Source organism: Anolis carolinensis, chromosome 2, assembly GCF_035594765.1.
Source record: "Anolis carolinensis isolate JA03-04 chromosome 2, rAnoCar3.1.pri, whole genome shotgun sequence".
Classification (NCBI taxonomy): domain Eukaryota; kingdom Metazoa; phylum Chordata; class Lepidosauria; order Squamata; family Dactyloidae; genus Anolis; species Anolis carolinensis.
The window spans coordinates 193896439-193915414 of record NC_085842.1 but is presented as its reverse complement, the minus strand read 5'-3'; the positions used below and the strand labels follow the sequence as shown (position 1 = coordinate 193915414).

The window sequence follows — 18976 nt, the reverse complement described above, 5'->3', positions numbered from 1 at the left end:
TAAACTGACTGGGATTTCTGGGAGTTGTAGGCCAAAAACATCTGGGGACCCCAGGTTGAGAACCACTGCACTAGTGAGTCCTTGTAGCCTTCAGCATCATCACTGAAGTAGGGAACATGTGAGGAGGGATGGGGAAGAGGGAGAATATTAATTCTTGCTGACTCTCAGAAGGAACAGATTCTACTTTTTAGCAAAGTAATATTTAGTTGTCAGTGGACTTAACCTCTAGGGATGGAATTGAAATGAAAAAAGATAGCCTCAGCATAGAAATGGGCAGAGGAGAGGCTATGAATACATCACTTGCCTTTTACACTTTTGAATATTACAGATATTTGTTGCACTTGCATAGCTAGGCTGATTGGAAGAAACCTCCCTCTTTCCTAATTGGACAAAGAATGTGTTTTGTACCTTTTCAACCATTTTTCTCATACCTGGTTCCCCCTAAATATTTTGGACTGCAATTCCCATCCGCTTCAGTAAGCATAGCTTGGGAAGGTGAGGTTTTAGAGCAGGGGTCCTCAAACTTTTTAAGTGGAGGGCCGGTTCACGGTCCCTCAGACAGTTGGGGGGCCGGACTATGATGAAATAGTCCAAAATTAGGATTGCTGTTGTTGTGTGCCTTCAAGTGGGAGATTGGTTTGTGAGTATAATCAATTGAGAGATTGGTTTGTGAGTATAATCAATGCTTCATTGGTTCAAGGCAAATTTCCATCTGCCCTAAAATAGGCTATAGTGAGACCAATTTTGAAGAAAGTCTCCCTTGATTCGACCATCCTAAATAACTACAGACAGATCTCAAATCTTCCTTTCTGGGTAAGGTCCTGGAGTGGGTGGTTGCTTCTCAGCTCCAGGGGTTCTTGGATGACACTGATTTTCTGGATCCATCACAATCCGGCTTTAGACCTGGGCACAGTACCAAGATGGCTTTGGTCACCTTGGTGGATGACCTCCGCAGGGAACTGGATAGCGGGAGTGTGACCCTACTGGTTCTCTTGGACATCTCAGCAGCTTTCGATACCATTGACCATGGTATCCTTCTGGGACGGCTCTCCGAGATGGGCCTTGGGGGTACTGCTTTGCAGTGGCTCCAGTCCTTCCTGGAGGGCTGTTCCCAGTTGCTGGGGTACACCTGCTCGGACCCCTGGCCTTTGACCTGTGGGGTTCCGCAAGGGTCTATTCTATCCCCAATGCTTTTCAACATATACTTGAAACCGCTGGGTGAGGTCATTCGGAGTTTTGGAGTTCGGTGCCATCTCTATGCAGATGACACTTATCTCTATTACTCTTTTCCACCGAAATCCAAGGAAGCCCTCGGATACTGGACCAGTGCTTGGCCGCTGTGATGGGCTGGATGAGGGTGAATAGGCTGAAGCTTAATCCCGACAATACAGAGGTCCTCCAGGTCAGTCGCATGTCTGATCGGGGTATTGGGTGGCAACCTGTGCTTGATGGGGTCGCAGGTCTGCAGCTTGGGGTTCCTCCTGGACTCAGCGTTGACGCTTGATGCTCAGGTGTCAGCAGTGGATGGGAGGGCCTTTGCACAACTAAAACTTGTGCACCAGCTGCGACAGTACCTCGGGAAGTCTGATCTGGCTATGGTGGTCCATGCCTTACTTAAGTCTAGGTTGGATTATTGCAATGCACTCTACGTGGGGCTGCCTTTGAAAATGGCCCAGAAACTCCAACTAGTTCAGGGTGCGGCAGCCAGGTTTCTAACTGGAGCGAATTACAGGGAGCGGTCTACTCCCCTGTTTAAGGAGCTCCACTGGCTGCTGTTTATTTTCCGGACCCAATTCAAGGTGCAGGTGATGACCTACAAAGCCCTGAATGGTTTGGGACACACTTACCTTTCTGACCGCATCTCCCTGTATGAACCCACACGATCTCTTCGTTCGTTGGGGGAGGCCCTTCTCTCGCTTCCGCCTCCATCACTAGTGCGGTTGGCAGGGACGAGGGCGACGGCCTGCTCCGTGGTGGCTCCCCGGCTCTGGAACGTGCTCTTCAGGGAAATTAGGAAAGCTGCCACCTTGGAAGTGTTTAGGAAGAGCCTGTAAACCTGGCTCTTCGCACAGGCTTTTGAATAAGTACCGCCTATTGTACATCAAACTTTCATACTAGCGGGTACTTCTGATCGGTTGCACGTATGGTTAATTTTTTGACATAGCCTCAGGGTTCACCCCATTTTAAGGTTTTCCCCATGATCTTATAGCACTTTAACTTTCTCACTCAGTGCACTTTCACCCAGTTCATTTTATGATTGTATCGCAGCGTTTTAACTTGTATTTTACAAATGATTGTGACTTTATTTTATGCCTTTTAATTTTCATTTGTGTGTTTCTCAATATTTGATATTATTGTATGTTCGTTTTATATCTGTGAGCCACCCAGAGGACCCCTGGGGAGATGGAGGTGGGGTATAAAAATAAAATAATAATAATAATAATAATAATTATTATTATTATTATTATTATTATTATTATTATTATTATTATTAAGTCATTTCTGACTCAGGTCAACCCTAAGTGTAAAGTTTGTGACAGGGGACAGATAAATGACCTTGGAGGGCCACATCTGGCCCACGGGCCTTACTTTGGGGACCCCTGTTTTAGAGAATCCTAGAGGCTACTGCTCTGTTGATGTAGGATAACTTACACGGTCAGCATTGAGTGTACTTCAGTAGTCTTATCTCAGCCATCACCTTCATCACACTGCTAGGGCAGATCCTACTGGCATGCCTCATCAGTTTCAAGACTGTAGTTTGCCCGGGTGCCGTTGTAGTCTCATGTTATTCCAGAATGATTGTGGCAATGTCAGCTGCAGCTCTAATGCACTGTCAGAAATGGGAATTTCCAGAAAAGCAGCAGTCATGTGACTGTAGGGCTTGTTCAAGGCATCTGAGAGATGCAATGACAGGAAGGGACATCTGGAGATGGATTCATTCCTCAGTGGATGATATTGTAGTGGAGTGATAACTCCTGACCAGCTTGTTACTGAGGCACAGCATTCTGATTGGCTTTCAAGGCACAGAGCATCAAGTTCAAGCCAATTGCAGAGCAGGGACAGCCAATAAATATGGTGCTGTTGTTTTTGTGTGTGTTTTTGTTTGATTGATTGTTTCCAAATCTGTAATTTTATAGATTCCCCCTCCCAACAAATACACCAGCAGATACCAGGTTTTCTTCTGATGCTGTCATTTGGCCAGCACCTTGTGACTGGCTTAGAAAGCTAAGCGTCACTGCAAACTTCAGCCAGTTGGAGGGTTTAGCCTGCAGATGAATTTACACTTGATTGGCTGGAGACTACGACAACGAGAAATGGTTAGCAATCTGGTTGGTTGGCAGGGATTCACTTGAGTGTAAGAGCTGGCACCTTATTTTATGAAAGGAGCATGGAGTGGCCAAAATGAAGAGAGGATATGCAAAGAGAAAAAAACAACTGGAAATAACAGAAATATTAAAATTGTAATTAGACATCAATGGGAATTGTTTATTAAAAAATAAATTGTGCCCAAATTACTGGGAAGGTGAGTTTGTTTTTCTGACTTGAGCTGGATTTCGCTAGTGATAAGAACCTGGAAAATTTGCTCCATTGCTTGTCATAATTACAGACCCTTTGCGTTTTGTGCTTTCCTTTAGATCAAGTTGTTCCTAACGGGCATATTTTCCCATTTATCTTAAATACTATCCAACTAGGACCTTTTCTGGTAGTTGTTGCTTCCATCAAGGATTTCAGTTTAAAATGGGCTGAAATCTGTAGGTTGATGACAGATCAGTATCCCTGTAAGTCGCAGTGTTACTTGGCTGTTGAAATATTTGGGTGGATTGGTGAGTGAGTAAATATGTTTGTCCTGGTGCCCTAAGAGTGCAACTGTTCCACGTTTGAGTTTAGGCTATTGGGTTCCTGGTTTAGATAGATCCTTTTCCTCAGAAAGCTGCTTCCTGAATAGATGTAGAAAGGTAAGGCTCACTGAGTGAAGCAAACACTTTGCATAGTGCCAGATTAAAGCAAGGAAAGTATTTAGCAGAGGCACAAGTGAAACAGAGAGACAGAGCATGCAAAAGAAAGCTGGAAAAAGAAGTGCATGTGCCAGCCTTTTCCAATAGTTGTAGCATAGTTCCCCCTTGTGGCCATTTGTAGTGCATGCTTCTGACCCCCTTCCTTAAACTACCTTTTTAGAAGCTGCTGTCCTCTTTCTCTGTCATACCAGACCTCCAGTGTGCTTTCACATAACAACTCTGCAAAAGGGTAATTCTGGCCACAGTGTGGCTTTGTCCACTGTCTTTGTTGGCACTGTGAGGGAGCAGATTGTTATCCGTGTAGTCAGGGCCGTAGCCAGAAAAAATTTGGGGGGTGGGGGTGGAATTGAAACTTTTTTTTAGAGAATTGTGAAGAGTACTTCCATAACGCAAAATAATTTAGAAACCAGGCTCCAGCGATAAACTTCAGTGGACACTCATGTGGATTTGGTTAACTAGTTAAAATTCATGAATAAAATGGGTTTTTTTAAAAAAAAAATTCAGAGGGGGGGGGGGGTTGAACCCCTAATCCCCCCCCCTTGGTTACAGCCCTGCGTAGTGCCTATATGTTTGATTACCAACTTTTCCATTTAGAAGACATTTTCCATTTCCAGATGCTATTCAGTCTGTAGCATATAGATTAGAAAACCACTATGGAGGTATCCCCCTGCCTGAATTGCACAGGTTCAAAATTGACTTGAGTCTGTCTCCTCTCCTTCCTGGGTTAAGTAGGGGAAGCATTCTTACCTTCACTTTTTTGGGGATCAGTGACTGTGCCAGGCCTATCCTTTGGGAAGGAGGGGGATGTCAGACAGAAAAAGCAGAGGACTGGGTATTTCTGTAAGAAAATGGACCAGGAGGGGACTTGTGTACTTGAGGGCTTAGGAATGAGTCTGTTGTGGTCAGTTCCAGGGAACAAGAGAAAGAGCTAAATGTGGAAGGTGTGGGGGAAACTTGCCCTGGGTTCAAGAATGGAGAAATAAGTGAATGGAAGAGAACATTCATTTGATCACCATGCCATTAAGCAAATTACTCTCTTCAGTTCACTCATACCTCCATTCCTGAATCAAAACATGTCAAGCAGAGATTTTCCCATACAAAACCCTGGCTGAACCATGGTGGTTGCAAATAGTTTTTCATCATTTTTAGTCATCACATTCAGTGTTGTGTTTTCTACAAATGTTCGTGGAGCCTTGAGAATAGCTGCAAGAAAGCCACAATAAGCAGAAGAAAGAAGGAGGAATTATGTCAGATGTGGCTACTAAGGGGAAAGCCTCCTTATCTAATTCTAGCACAAATGCTAGCAGTGGCAGAAAGCCCAGCTCCTGTGCAATATTGCAGAAAGGAGTTTTTAGATATAACATGGATTCAAATTCTCTTTAAGCCTCAAAGTTATAGGACAGCACTCTTTCATTCATTCTTTTTTTTCTCTGTCTCTCAGCCTGATCTACTTGATAGGGTTGTTGTAAAAGTAAAGTGGGAGAGCGCATGTGTAATACCCTGAAAATGGCAGCATCATGTCATACTTGCCTCATCTCCTGTCATGCTTCACACTCAGTTTGCCTTGAGCCTTTTGGACATGATCTGTCAGAGGCAGTTCAAGATGCAAAAAAGGAGTGAGGCAAGGAAACACACTGCTAGCCATTGTAGGGTAGAGACCTTTTTACTGAACAGGATGGAAATGGAAGGGGGCAAGCCCAATATGAGATTGCTGTTTTTGATAGTAGTAGCATATTTGTGATGAAATCTGTTTTCATCTAAAAGCTTTCAAACAAATGTTTAGAAATGGATTCTGTGAAAATGACAAAAGCAGGGGCATTCATAAGCATACACTTGTAAAGCTGGCTAGTATTGGCTTTTTCTTCTTACAGAGCTGCAGTATACCTAATCCAAAACTTGGGCAAACCAGCTTTGAGAAACCTCAGTGGTGGGTTGTAATAACATGAGAGTGTGATGGCATCAATATTGCAGAGCAAGATGGATGGGAATCATGGATTGGGACTAGAAAAGGGGCTAAGGCAGAGCCAAGGATGGGAGTGCCCACTGAGCTTGCTGGAAGCAAATGCCATACAGCCAAGCATGCCTGAAAGAGTGGGAGGAAGAATGGGTGCAGTTATCAGTATTCCTATTTCAAACAAAGGAAAACTAAAGATTATAACGCTCCATTTTAATTCTGCCTCCTTTTTGTCTCTTCTTCTGTTCTAGTCTTGGTTCCTCTGACGGGATCTTCAAGTGAAGAAAAATAATAATAATAAAGATGGTGGTGATAGTGATGATAATAATAATAATTTTTCACTCAAGCCCTGCGAATCAGAATCTTCAGTCCTTAACCCATATCTTCACTGAGCTGCTCCTCTTCAAGGAAATGTAAGAGACGTTGGGTAACACTACAGATGAGAAGCTTAAAAAAATCACATTGGACCTCCCCGATCCAAAGCAGGTTTTGCATTTGCATAGAAGAGTCTTGTCTTCTGCAAGGAATCCCATCAACACCGACAGATGTCACGTAACCCTCTGTTATAATAGCTCTCGACCATTCAAGCAATGGTTTTTAAAACAACAAAAGGGATTTCTCTTTATTTCATCATGGGGAAGGAAAGGTATTCAGACCAACCAGCCTCAAACTCAAAAACTGCACCAGGGTTTTCTAGGGATTATGTTTGTTGGGAATGAAAAAGGAAGATGTGCTCTAGAATCTCACCTGCCTAGCCTGATTCCAAGGAGGTTTCTTAGCATGCAAAGAGTAAATAGAAGCATTTGCCTAGTTGGGGCTAGAGGACAATTGTGCTTCTAGTTGCTTTTTAAAACTTCTGCAAAATAGGATTAAGGTTACAGTGGTTACAGTGAGCAGATCAAATTTGTCCTAAATTCCAACCATGCATTCAAATGATTTCAGAAAACCAATCCAGCATATTGCACTGGTCCAGAAGTGGAAAAGGTTTTGATTAGAACACTACAAGAACTGTAATATTTGGTTGGCCTTCATAGCACGAACTTCTCCCACCAAACATAAGTTCCCTTTTGCAGTAAATTCCTCATTAACTGGATTAGCGTTGTGTCGCCATTAGTTTAAAAAGCAAAAGCAGAAACGTTCCTGACTACCAGATGCCCAGACAGCATTCCATTCCAGAACAAGGGAAGGGCCTTTCCTGTTGCATTCTCTCCCAGTTGCCCCCCTCCCCCAATCTCTCATTCTGTCTCCCCACTCCCTATTCCTTACCCTTGCTCTCTCTGTCTCGTGAGGCAACTGGTGTCTCATCCTCCCCATCTTGGTTCCTAGAACCAAGATTCCTTGCTCTGGGTGAGCCTTTCCTGTGTATTTCAGACACAAAAAGTATGTTTGCACATTATGTGGAAATCACTTCCAGCCTTGTTCCTTCACCCATTAAACTAAAGAGGCAGACATTTATGAAGTCAATCCTCACTGGACTGGAAAGCATGATTGATTATTTCTCGTAGGAAAGAGTGCTCTAGCCATAATTTCAAATGGATGTGAGTTTCTGAGACCCACTGGAGATTGATATAAGAACTAATTTTTTTTTAATTAAAAAGATCAATGAATATGTTGGCCTGAAAGCAAAGAGGGCCACACTGATGCACTGATGCCCCAGGCAGACCACTGGGGCCAGGGTAGCTGGCACAGTCAGGCACGTTTCTGCAGAGTTCCCTATTTGGGCTGGGCTGGGCAGGCTGCATTTCTTTCCCCTGGGTACCAGCCTTTTCCTTTTGAGGTTCTGGGTGTCTGTTGTTATTATGGTTTGATTCTCTTCCTGATCCCTTTTCTCCACTTTGTTCTTTTCCTCCTTTAATTGTAGCATTTCCTTTGGCTTCCTCTGCATACAGGTAATGACAGCAAAGAAATTAAGTACAAGGGAGTTTTAGTGGTTGTTCTTGTTTAAGACAAGCAAAAAGTGAAGCTCCCAAAGCTTACTGCACATGAACACTCTCAACAAACTTCAGCGCAACAAAATGAATGGTATAGAGTTAAAGATAGTGGAGGCTTTCTGGAAGTGAGGGTTTGATATTATTGTCTGTACACTGCATGCCTACATGCATGTGCACAGACATGCACGCACATGCACCAGAGTCAATCATACAGCTCCACGCACTTTCCTCTTTTCCCTTTCTCAGACTTACAAGAACAACAAAAGTGAGGAGAACAAGTGTCCCTCTCTATCTTGCGTCCATGATAAGATCATCTTTATTTCTTTTTCCAAAGGTCTGTGAAAGAGACCCCTCTCTTTCTCCTTGCCCCACACTGAGCTTTGGGGACAGGAGCTTTGCCAAATTCCTTGGGATTCACCTCCCACCCTCCATCCCATTTTTCCTGTTTAAAGGTGTCTGCCTTTGCACAAGGGAAGTTGCTAGTTGTTATGGCGCAACTCCACATGATATATTTAGTACAGTATAGGTAAGATTCTGTACCAGGATGGAGGGGGTGGGCGTTAGGGGTTGGGGTTAGGGATTGTCTGATTTGGAATGGGCCAGGTGGATGCTGCAGGGAATGGGTTACCGTGCAATCTGTCCAGAGCAATTGCATTTGGGTTCCTGGCTTGTGATGCCTGGAGTTGCCTCCCAAATGACTGTGTGGGAAAATCAGTTGATCTAGAGAACCTCCAGAAAACCTTCTGCTATCTATTACTATGACCCCCAGCTTACACATCTGCAAGCACTTCTGGAGCAGACAGTCCAGAAGCTGCAGATGAAGACCAGGTATCTGCACCCCTGTCTTAGTGCAATGATTTTCCAGTTCTACATGGAGAAACAGGGTCAAGGAAGGGAGGTCCAAGGCCTGCAGATCTCCCTCCCTACTTTGCCCATTGTAGGTCCCATGCTTATCCTTCTGTTCCTGCCTTCCAGATGTCAGAGGAACACCTTGGATCTCTCACACACACATGTATGCACACATATACACATAAAACCTGCGGCTTTAGACTGGATGCACTTATCAGAGGCTTACTCATGGAGGAGTCACAAAACCTAACCCTACCCAGCTGCAGGACAGCTGTTGTGTGAAGGAGAGGGTTTGCTTGGGAGATATGATCAGGGTGTGAGAAGCCTATATAAAATGCCAGTGTAGATGTTTTGTTCAGCCGCCTTAATTGGCTGCTATAAAGCGAAGCCACCTGCCTAGTGCTTCCATTGTTGGCATGTGCCAACTCTACTGCTGCCTATTAAGAGTGGAAATCTGATTTAATGGTTTCCATGACTGGTGCTCTGCTGCTTTCATCCCACCAAAAGCCCTGTCTCAGTATCTCAGCCACTCAGAAGCATAAGACAACCTACCAGAGACAAAGCAGCTTTGGCAGTAGAAAGACGATCCTTCTTCAACATAATAATTTTAGTGAGATAGTCATTTCACTTTCCATGCTCTACACATACTTTTCATCATGTCACCTCCGACTGACCAGATTTCTTTAGGCTTTTTTTTTCCAAATCAAACATACATCTGCTGACTAATGTCAAAAGCAGAATAGGTTTCCATACCATGATGAGAAATACTGCTGCCCATTTCTAAAGACTGAGGTTCAAGTTCAAATCTGAGACATAAACAGAAAGTTAAAACAACAGCTAAAATTACAAGGCTGTCTCTTTCCCTATTGTGAATAGTTGGAAGGTGCCTTATTTTCAAACCTGAGATGCGCATCTGTTTCTTCAAGAGCACCAAACTATGAAGAAGTTCTGCCTGGGTATTCAAACTTCCTACCTTGGTGATCTTAAAAAAACAGATCTCTTCCATAACCTCTCAGCTTGTTTTTCAGCTTCTCATTTTCTTCAAAGGAGTAAGTGCCCATAATTGGCTTGGCAACATGGGGCAGAGTCTACATTAGTTTCAACCTTGAGGTATGCTCAAGCTGAGCATAATTCCAGTATTACCCAGATCCAAAAGATACACACAGCAGAATTTATTTGAAAGGCTGTATGATTTTCATTTTATTTTCTTTCTTCATACAAACTTTTGGATTATTCCCATATTGAGAAAGATGCTCTTCCTCCCTGCCATCAACTGCCCACATTAAAAAAAAAATACATTCAAGTTTCTGTTACTGTCAGGAGTAAACTATTCCTGAGTGCAAAGTTATGTGTATTTTTTACAGTCGTAATCAGGAGAAATTTTACCACAGTTGAAGGTCAAAATTTATTCAGTTATTATATTATTTTTAAAATAAATAATTCAGTTACATCACCCTGCTTAATTGCTTTAAGCATCTCACTTCATATGTCCAACTTTACGCAAAATAGTGTTTCTGCTTCAGAAGCAAAGACAACAGCAGTCTGTGTTGTGTGTGTGTGTGATCCAAACAGGTGATGGACTAGGCATTTTTAGGACTGCAAGCACAGATGACAAAAGATAGGCAGCACTTAAAAATTACAGGAGTAGAAGTTTGCCCTTCCTTAAAAGAAGGTCCAAATCCCAATAGTGCCTAAGCACACATTTAATTCCTGGCATCTGCTAAAAGTATGACAGTTGGGTAGCAGCAGCATGCGGTGAATGGGACACAGGTGCCATCCACTGACATGTCCCCTGGATTGGGTCTGAGAGAAGGTAAACCTGGAGGACTTTAAATTTGGGGGGCTGGAAGGTATGGGCAGCAGAAAGGAAGATACACAGAAATGTGTGTTTAAAAGGGGGAGGGGATTTTTAAAAAACAAAATATATATTAGGGGGTTTAAAAGAACCAATTTTGTTTGCATTGAGCCAAGTGCAATGGAGTGCATAGTTTTAATATCTTTGTATGTTAAAGATTGTTAAGAAGAAGAGAAAAAATCTATTTTTGTTGCAAAGTCCTCTGTTCCCAGGGACTCTAAATAAGTAGGGGAAAAAGAAAACCCAACCTTTGTAAGTATGGGGAAAAACTTTTTTCTGTTTATTTTTTCATTTGTTTATTTTTCTTTTTGCTCGTTTGTTTTTTAAATCCTTTTTTAAAAGATTGATAATGATCGGGGTTTGGTTTTTGTTTTTGTTTTCCCCTTTTCCTCATTAGTTATGTCGTTTTATGGGAGGGCTGAAGGCAAAAGTTTTTCACATGCAAAAATAAAATTGTAAAAAAAACACTGTATCAGGTTAAAAACATTGAAGAAAACTGCAACACTAAAAGTAAAGAAAAGGACAAGAAAAAAAAGTTTAAAAATCATAAAAGAAAAAAAGTTTAAAAATACAAAACCTGGTGCTTCTTACACTATAAAGTACATTAAATTCTCTATTATACATAGTTTATGAACCAATTAATTGTTATCATAAAGCACATTTTAGGAAACACACATTATCCCTTCTTTATGTTTAGCTGAAAGGGGCAGCGGGCTTTGCAGTCTAAATGCACCAGCAGCATCCGGCAGCTTTTCATGGATCTTCCCAAGTTGCCGAGCGAGATGGGCGGATGGTGAGGCTGCCACAACCAAGTGGGAAAAGGCCAAGCAGAGACCACCCTCAACAAGGCCGTGTGTTTCTCTGGCTTCTTTCGCCCCGTCCTCGCCCTCCATCACTGCCACCACACACCCTCTTCTGTTTTGCCTTTCTGCCCTGTCTTCTCCCAAAGAAAGTTAAGCAAAACAGTTTGGGTTTGGCCTTCATTTCTTTTCCCCTTGCTTATATGCCAGACTAATTTCTCTCTCCCCCTCCCTCCTTTCCTGTCTCTCTCTTTCTGTGTCTCTCAAGGACTTCTCTTTGGACCGAGGAGCCAACTTGTGATCTCACCAGCACCCCCTCCATTGAGTGCCTCCCATTCCCCTCTCCCTGAGCGAGCGGTTGGCAACCCCTGCGAGTCCCTTTCTCACAACCTTCCCAATGTGGTGAAAAGAGGCCTTCCTCCCGCCTCCCTTTCATCCTTGTGGGACTGCCCCATGGGAGAGGGGGTGCAAAACAGAAGTGCAGACCCCACCCAACCTCACAGAGCATGGAAGGTTGGCTGGAGATATTTCTCACTTCAGGGAAGGACCAAGATGGATGATTTTGCCTTACTCTCACCATGTTTAACTGGCCAGCTGACATAGTGCCTTTGTAAACCCATCTTTCACTGGAACAGATGGACAATGTGCTCTGCCAGGGGAGGGAGAGTGGGAGGGTACAGGAAGCCTTACCCTCTCCTCCTTGTAATTCATGTGCTCTATACAGGGGAAAGCAATAAAAAGTCTAGGCTTGACCAGCAAGAAGGGGATGTTGATACTGTGGGTGAAGGCAGTGGTGCCTAGTCCCCAATGGCTTGGATTCTGCTCCCCCTGCACACACACACTCAAAAGAGGGCTGGCAGCATGATAGGGAAGGTGAAGGAGGTTTGCCATCAAAGCAGCAATACCTAAGGCTGCAGGAACTCCCTCCCCCTTCAAAAGCCCTTCTACACTTGGACTTCTCAATCTTGCATGGAGCCCAGCATAAAGAGCCAAGGCTCCTCAGCTCTATTATCTCCCCAGTGGTGCTTAGCTGGGTTCTGAGGCATGAAACAGGTAAACAGCCTGTGACTCCCTTCGGGGTCCCAGGAAGATGTTAGATTTACCTGAGCAATGACTTCTTTTTGAGGTGGATTGTTCTGCAGGAGCTTTATCTCAAAAAAACCTGTTGAGACCTGTCTTGTCCTCCCTCCATCTCCATATATGCAGGGGAGGGGGGCTCGTCCCTTGGCTGGAGCTTCCCCTCTTTGGCCACTAGCTGCCACCCATTGTCTGGAAACAATCCCCAAGCCCTCCTTGATATGGAGCATCAGTTGCACACTCGCTTGCTCCTTCTCTTTCTGTCTCCCTTTAGAACAGCAGCTGGGTATCCCTGGCTTTTCTTCACTAGATCCCTGCAATGGCACTCTTTCTTTCCTTTTCTTCTCCTCCCTGCACATCTACGCATACTTCCCCATCAACTCCAAACCCACGTCTCTCGCTCGGCAGCAAACCCCTTGAGATCCATGAAACTGCAGCTTCCCTGACTGCGTCCCACCCCTGCCCCTTTGAACAAGTTTCTTCCTTGGTTAAGAAACGCAGTATATATATGAGTACAGTACAGTATATATATATATATATAGTACTAATGGAATTTGGTGTGCTTTTCTCCTCATCCCCTGTACTCCTCGCCTCTCTCTCCTGCCCCATTGCTCCCTTTGTGTCTTTGAGTCTGTTCTTCCAGTCCTCCCCCAACCCTTTCCTATACCGCCCCTCCCCGCACTTGAAAATAAAGGGTAGTTCTTTGTCTGTTTTTGTTCTTTCTGAGGTTTCTTCCGTGTCTAGCAGAATGCAGGTAGCCATATGTTATAACTGTCAATATTGCTTCACATCAAAAAAAAAAAGTTTAAAAAAATAGGGGGAAAAAGAAAAAAAAAGAAAAATCCAAACTGTTTTATCATTTTTGCCTGAACTTTCTTCGGCTTTCTCCATTGGAATGGCTTATTGTGTTATGTGAATTTAAAATTTTAAAAAAGATGAAAAAAATGTTAAAAGGTTTGAAAATAACAAAAAAATTACATATATTTCAAAAAATGCAAAAAAAATCATTGGCTTCCCTCTTCCCCTGTCCCCACCAATTCCTTCCTCAGAGCAGAGATGGGAAGCCCAGTGGAGGGGAGTGCCGAGGGCTCCGAGGTGATGTGTGTGTGTCTGTGTTGGTGGGTGAACGGGGGGTCTGTGTCCCTTCTTCCCCATTCCCTTGCCTTCTGAAGGAGCTGCTCAGAAACATCCGGTACAGACCCATTCCACCCACACATCCCGCCATCCTTTTGCTCAAATTGTAAAGTGCCTAAAGAGGTCAGTGTTTTTCAGCAGCAAAGATGATACTTGAGTTCCTCCTCCCTGTTCATTTGGGACTGGCCACCTTCACAGGATGCCTGCTGGCAAAACACCTGCTGACATGTAGCAGGGCTGCTGCATCTGGTGGCCTGGAAGCTGGAGCAAGCATGGCTCTCCTCCTCCCAGCTCCCTTTCTCATCAACCTCACTTCTAGCTGAGGACAGAAGCCCCTATGGGGCACAGCAAGACAATAGGGCAGGTCCCAGCACCTTTCAACCACCCAGCCCCTTTGCTCTCATAATTGAGGAGGCCACCTCTCCTGATTTTATACACAATAAGCACAGATGTAAACTGAAATGATGAGAATCATATAGTTCGAGTCAGAAAAGGCTAAGTGTTGCCTTTTTGAGTCTAGCCTAAAGCTATTCAATTACAGAAGTCTCATATTCTGACATTGCTTTGGGCCCTGTGGTTTTCCAAAGGTGTGCACAGGGTTGTTTTGTTTTTGTTTTACATAGATAGCTGTGATCAGGAGAAAACAAACAAACAAGTGAAACCATTTCAGTGGCCTAAAGGGTCTGCAGCATGGTTGTCCATAAATACTGAAGCTTTCAGTGATCAGTCTAGCTTTGCTTTCATGTGATCAGTAAAGCTACTGTAGGACACACATGGTGTCAGATTGAATCTTGATAGGAGACTACTGAAAAGCAAAGTGCTTCCTCAGGAGGACTCCTGGTTCTCTGAGTCATGGAGACAAAACAAGTAACAGAGATGCTAAAATAGCCCAAAGTTTGGGGGGCTAAGTGTCTCCTCCAACATCTTGGGGAGTGATTGGTAATGTCTTCCATTATTGTTGCTTCCTCTTGGAGAGGCCAATTTCCCCATCTTTTCCAATATATTGTCTCCAGCACTGACCTTAAAAAGTCCTTAAACAGGACAAGTGTTGACAACAACTTTTCTGGATCACCCTGAATGTTTTCTAAGATAGATGCATTGTTTCCTTCACAGAGGCACCACATTTCGGTTGGGGGCCATTGTGGAAGTTAAGCAGAGCTTGAAAAGTTAGCTATTTGGGCTACAATTTCCATAAGCCCCTAGCTATCATGACTACTGGCTGGGAGCTCTAATTTGAATAAGTAAAGTTTTCATGTTCTGATGTTAAGATAGTGCAGGGAGAGAGTGTCCCTTTTTTTGCCCCTGCCACCTGCAGCCTCAGGCCCAACAATACATGTCTTTTCCCACCAATGCCAGCCTATTGCTCCCAGAGCAGCAGTCCCCCAGCTTTGTTCCTTGGCTCTTTCTGTGCCCTTCTGCTCTGTATGAAGCTGTTCATTGCTACTGGTTTGGTTTTGAAAGCAAAAAGAACTCATAACCCTGCAGCCGAATTAAGGGAAGTGCCTTAAACTGATGCCTTTGCTGCCACCAGCAAACAAACTGAGACAGGAAGAGAAATCGATCAAACTGTATGCATCCAGCTTCAGAAATGTGAACAAAAGATGTTTACAGAGATTGCAATCAAACCGCCTCTAGGTGGGGCTCGTGGGAGCCCTGCCCACCATTGCTAACTTTCCCCATCTCTTCTTTCTGCCCCCTTTCATTGCCGCTTACAGTTTCACACACAGTAGGGTAGCTGATGTTTACAAAGCCACCTCCCTCTGATAACCAGCCTTCATTTCGTATTGCTTGTTTCTGTCTTCCCTGTTTGCTATCCCCTTTCCCCAAAGAACAGAACCAGCTGCTGTGATGTGATGGGCCAGCTCCTCCAGCCCCCTTTCCCCTGTCCCAGTCAGCCCTCGGCACTACCCCTCCCTCCCCAAGTGCCACTCTCCGAGCGGGGTGTAATACGCATGTGTTAATTACAATTTTTTTCCATAATAAAAGTTTATAGATGCAGCACCTTCTTTAACTGATTGAATTAAAGAATGTTATTGACTGTAATTGTCTCTGTTTGACTTCCTTGTGAGGTGAGTTGATAAAGGGCATGCTTATCAAATTTTCTGAGGACAGTAGATTATGGTAAGTGACTATAACCCCAGAGGGTAGGATGTTAATTCAACATGACCCAGGCAGATTGGAGAGCTGGGACAAAACTATCAGGTCTCTGTTACACAGGTTGGCGTATCAAAACACGGGGTGTGTTTTATAGACACCCACTGTCTACAAATGCATGTTTCATCCAGCTGGAAACAGCATGTGAAATAACTGACTGGAAATTCTGGATAAATCCATGAAATCTGTTGAAGCCGATCAGTGCATGAACAAATCCAGAAGCCGCATGTGGAGCGCTTATGTGGACAGAGCTAGCGCTGAAGCAGTCAGAGTGAGAAACCAGATACATAGCTCAACCGGAAGGTAAACAAACACCTCCATCAGAGAGGAAACAGCTTTCCTATGGGAATGCTCAATTCCCCTTTCTTGCTTTGTTCTGTTTCAGTCCATATTTAAATTCTTGAAGGAGTGTCAAGTATTGCTCAAGAGACAAGAACTAGAACAGGGGTCTCCAAACTAAGGCCCACGGGTTAGATGCGGCCCTCCAATGTCATTTATCCAGCCCTGCCTTAAACTTTAGACGTAGAGTCACTCTTAAATCTGAAATGACTTGAAGGCACACAACAACAACAGTCCTGATTAACTTGACCATCTCATCAGCCAAAAACAGGCCCAGACTTCCCACTGAAATATTGGTAAATTTGTGTGAATTTGAACTAAGTGCTTCAAGTCCTAGTTTCCAGTGCAGCAAAAAAGCTTGCTCCTTCTTTGTAACATCCTTTCACATATTTATACATAGCTATCATGGCTATCATGTCTCCTTTCAACCTTCACTTCTGCAGTCTAAACATACTTAACTCAGGAATATGTTCTTTCACAGCACTCAGACCTGCTGCAAACTTTGGTTGGATCACTGCCAGGTTGAAAGTTTTTTGAGGAGGGGTATGTCAGATGATGTTATAATCGAGAATTTCAAGGAAATACACTGGCATAAGAGAAATGCCATTTGAATATTGGCAAGCACAGCAATGGAAATGACCACATCCTGGCACATTTGACTAGTAGATAAGCCTGAGATCTTGACCATAAACTAAGAATTATAGTACTTTTTTCTTGTGGTGTTTCTCACTAGTACAATTACCCAAAGGCGCTGTTTTAGCCATAGATTTGCCCTCATTTTCCCAACAACACCTTTCTCATTTGTTTCCTAATCCAACATGTGAAGGAGAGATTGTCAAGACCATAGCTCAGTGAGTGCACCAGTTTATATAGAGAGAATCTGATGTAGGAAGCTGAGGCAGGAAGCTCTGAACCACCTAACATGACATTTTGATTAGCCACTGCCATTCAGAACTGACAATCCTAGAGAGGATTTGTCATTTAGCTTCTAGGTTAGGATTAGAAGCAGAGGCAGTCCACTGCTGCTGTTGCTCAGTTGCTTAGTCGTCTCCGACTCTTCGTGACCTCATGGACCAGTCTACGCCAGAGCTCCCTGTCGGCCGTCACCACCCCCAGTTCCTTCAAGGTCAAGCCAGTCACTTCAAGGATACCGTCCATCCATCTTGCCCTTGGTCGGCCTCTCTTCCTTTTTCCTTCCATTTTCCCCAGCATCGTGATCTTTTCCAAGCTTTCCTGTCTCCTCATGATGTAGACAAAATACTTCAGCTTTGCCTCTAATATACTTCCCTCCAGTGAGCAGCCGGGCATTATTTCCTGGAGGATGGACTGGTTGGATCTTCTTGCGGTCCAAGGCACTCTCAGGATTTTTCTCCAGCACCAGAGTTCAAAAGCGTCTATCTTCCTTCACTCAGCCTTCCTTATGGCCCAGCTCTCGCATCCATAGGTTACTATGGGGAATACCATTGCTTTGACTATGTGGACCTTCGTGGCCAGTGTGATGTCTCTGCTCTTCACTATTTTGTCAAGGTTGGCCAATTAAGTGGTCGCCTGTGGGGCAATTGTTCTAGGGGTGCCGCCGCCACGGGGTTGATGTGCAAGGTTGATGGGTTAATGGCCCGCCAGCCACCTGTCCGCGCGGGCCTTCTCAACCCATCAACCTTGCATTGTCTGTAAATCAACCCCACGGCAGTGGCTGCGGGTGAGGCGGCGGCACACGCCGGCACGCAGGGCGGTGGCGGCAGCTGCGGAGGCGGCATGCAGGGCAAGTGGGTGCACGCCGGCCTGGGACCGCCTTCCGGGTGGCATGAGAGTGTGCACGCTGCCCAGAAGGCAGGCCCAGGCCGGCGTGCACCCACTCGCCAAGGGTGAGCGGGTGCATGCGGGTGTGGGCCCTCCCGCCCTGCGTGCCGCCTTCTCAGCCACCGCCTCTGGTTGGTTATTTGTGAGTTTGGGTTCTCCAATGTGTAATTCAGAATACTCTTTGATTGTAAGTGAACTATAAATTCCAGCAATCACAACTCCCAAATGACAAAATCATTTACCAGTATTCAAATTTGGGAGTATCAGGTATTTGTGCCAAATTTAGTCCAGTGAATGAAAATACATCCTGCATATCAGATATTTACCTTATGATTCATAACAGTAGCAAAATTACAGTTATGAAATAGCAACAAAAATAACATTATGGTTGGGGGTCACCACAACATGAGGAACTGTATTAAGGGGTCGTGGCGTTAGGAAGGTTGAGAACCACTGCCTTAAGAGAACACATGGGCCAAAATGCTCCAGACTCATTCTATCAGATGATAGAATTAGTGAAGAAAACCACAACAGTATAAGAATGTAGGTAACAAAGCAGTCAAGACTCCTATCTTTGCACAAACAGAATAATTCCTAGCAGAAAACTGGAATCACTGAACATCTCTGTGCATCTAAAAGTTAATGCCTGGAAGCAACTGCTCTCTATGGCTGTCTTCTTCCTGTTGCAGACAAACATGGCTCCTTTGAAAATACTCAGTAGGCCTGTAGTCCTCATGATTTTGCATACATATTTCAGCATTGGCAGTGTTTGGATAAGAGACTGCCAACAAATACCAGGTGCTATGGGCTGTATTTCTGAGGAAGGAACTGGCAAAATCACCTCTGAATATGCCTTGTCTAAGAAAGTCTTATGAAATTCATGGCATCACTATAAGTCGGAAGCATTTGCCAGCATTATAAGCCCCAGGCCATGATGATCAGAAGACAGCATCCTGAATCATTCCCTGCTACTTTTTGAGGATCATAATCTCTCCAACTCTTTTTCATTCTCTCTCACACATATGGGCACACACTCCTTACGACTGCCAATCAGGCATACTCCCTAC

At 44.2% G+C, this 18976-nt stretch overlaps 1 protein-coding gene across 13 annotated transcripts in view; it reads left to right on the top strand.

Annotated features, from left to right (window-relative positions):
* The window catches only part of nfix (nuclear factor I X), a 303800-nt gene extending 288141 nt beyond the window's left edge, over positions 1-15659 (top strand). For all 13 annotated transcript variants that reach the window (XM_062971451.1, XM_062971462.1, XM_062971459.1 and 10 more), the window contains one exon: positions 6222-15659. In XM_062971451.1, coding sequence (XP_062827521.1) covers positions 6222-6236 — 15 coding nt within the window. In that variant the 3' untranslated portion in view covers positions 6237-15659. The remainder of the gene's footprint in view (positions 1-6221) is intronic.
* The last annotated feature ends 3317 nt before the right edge of the window (positions 15660-18976 follow it).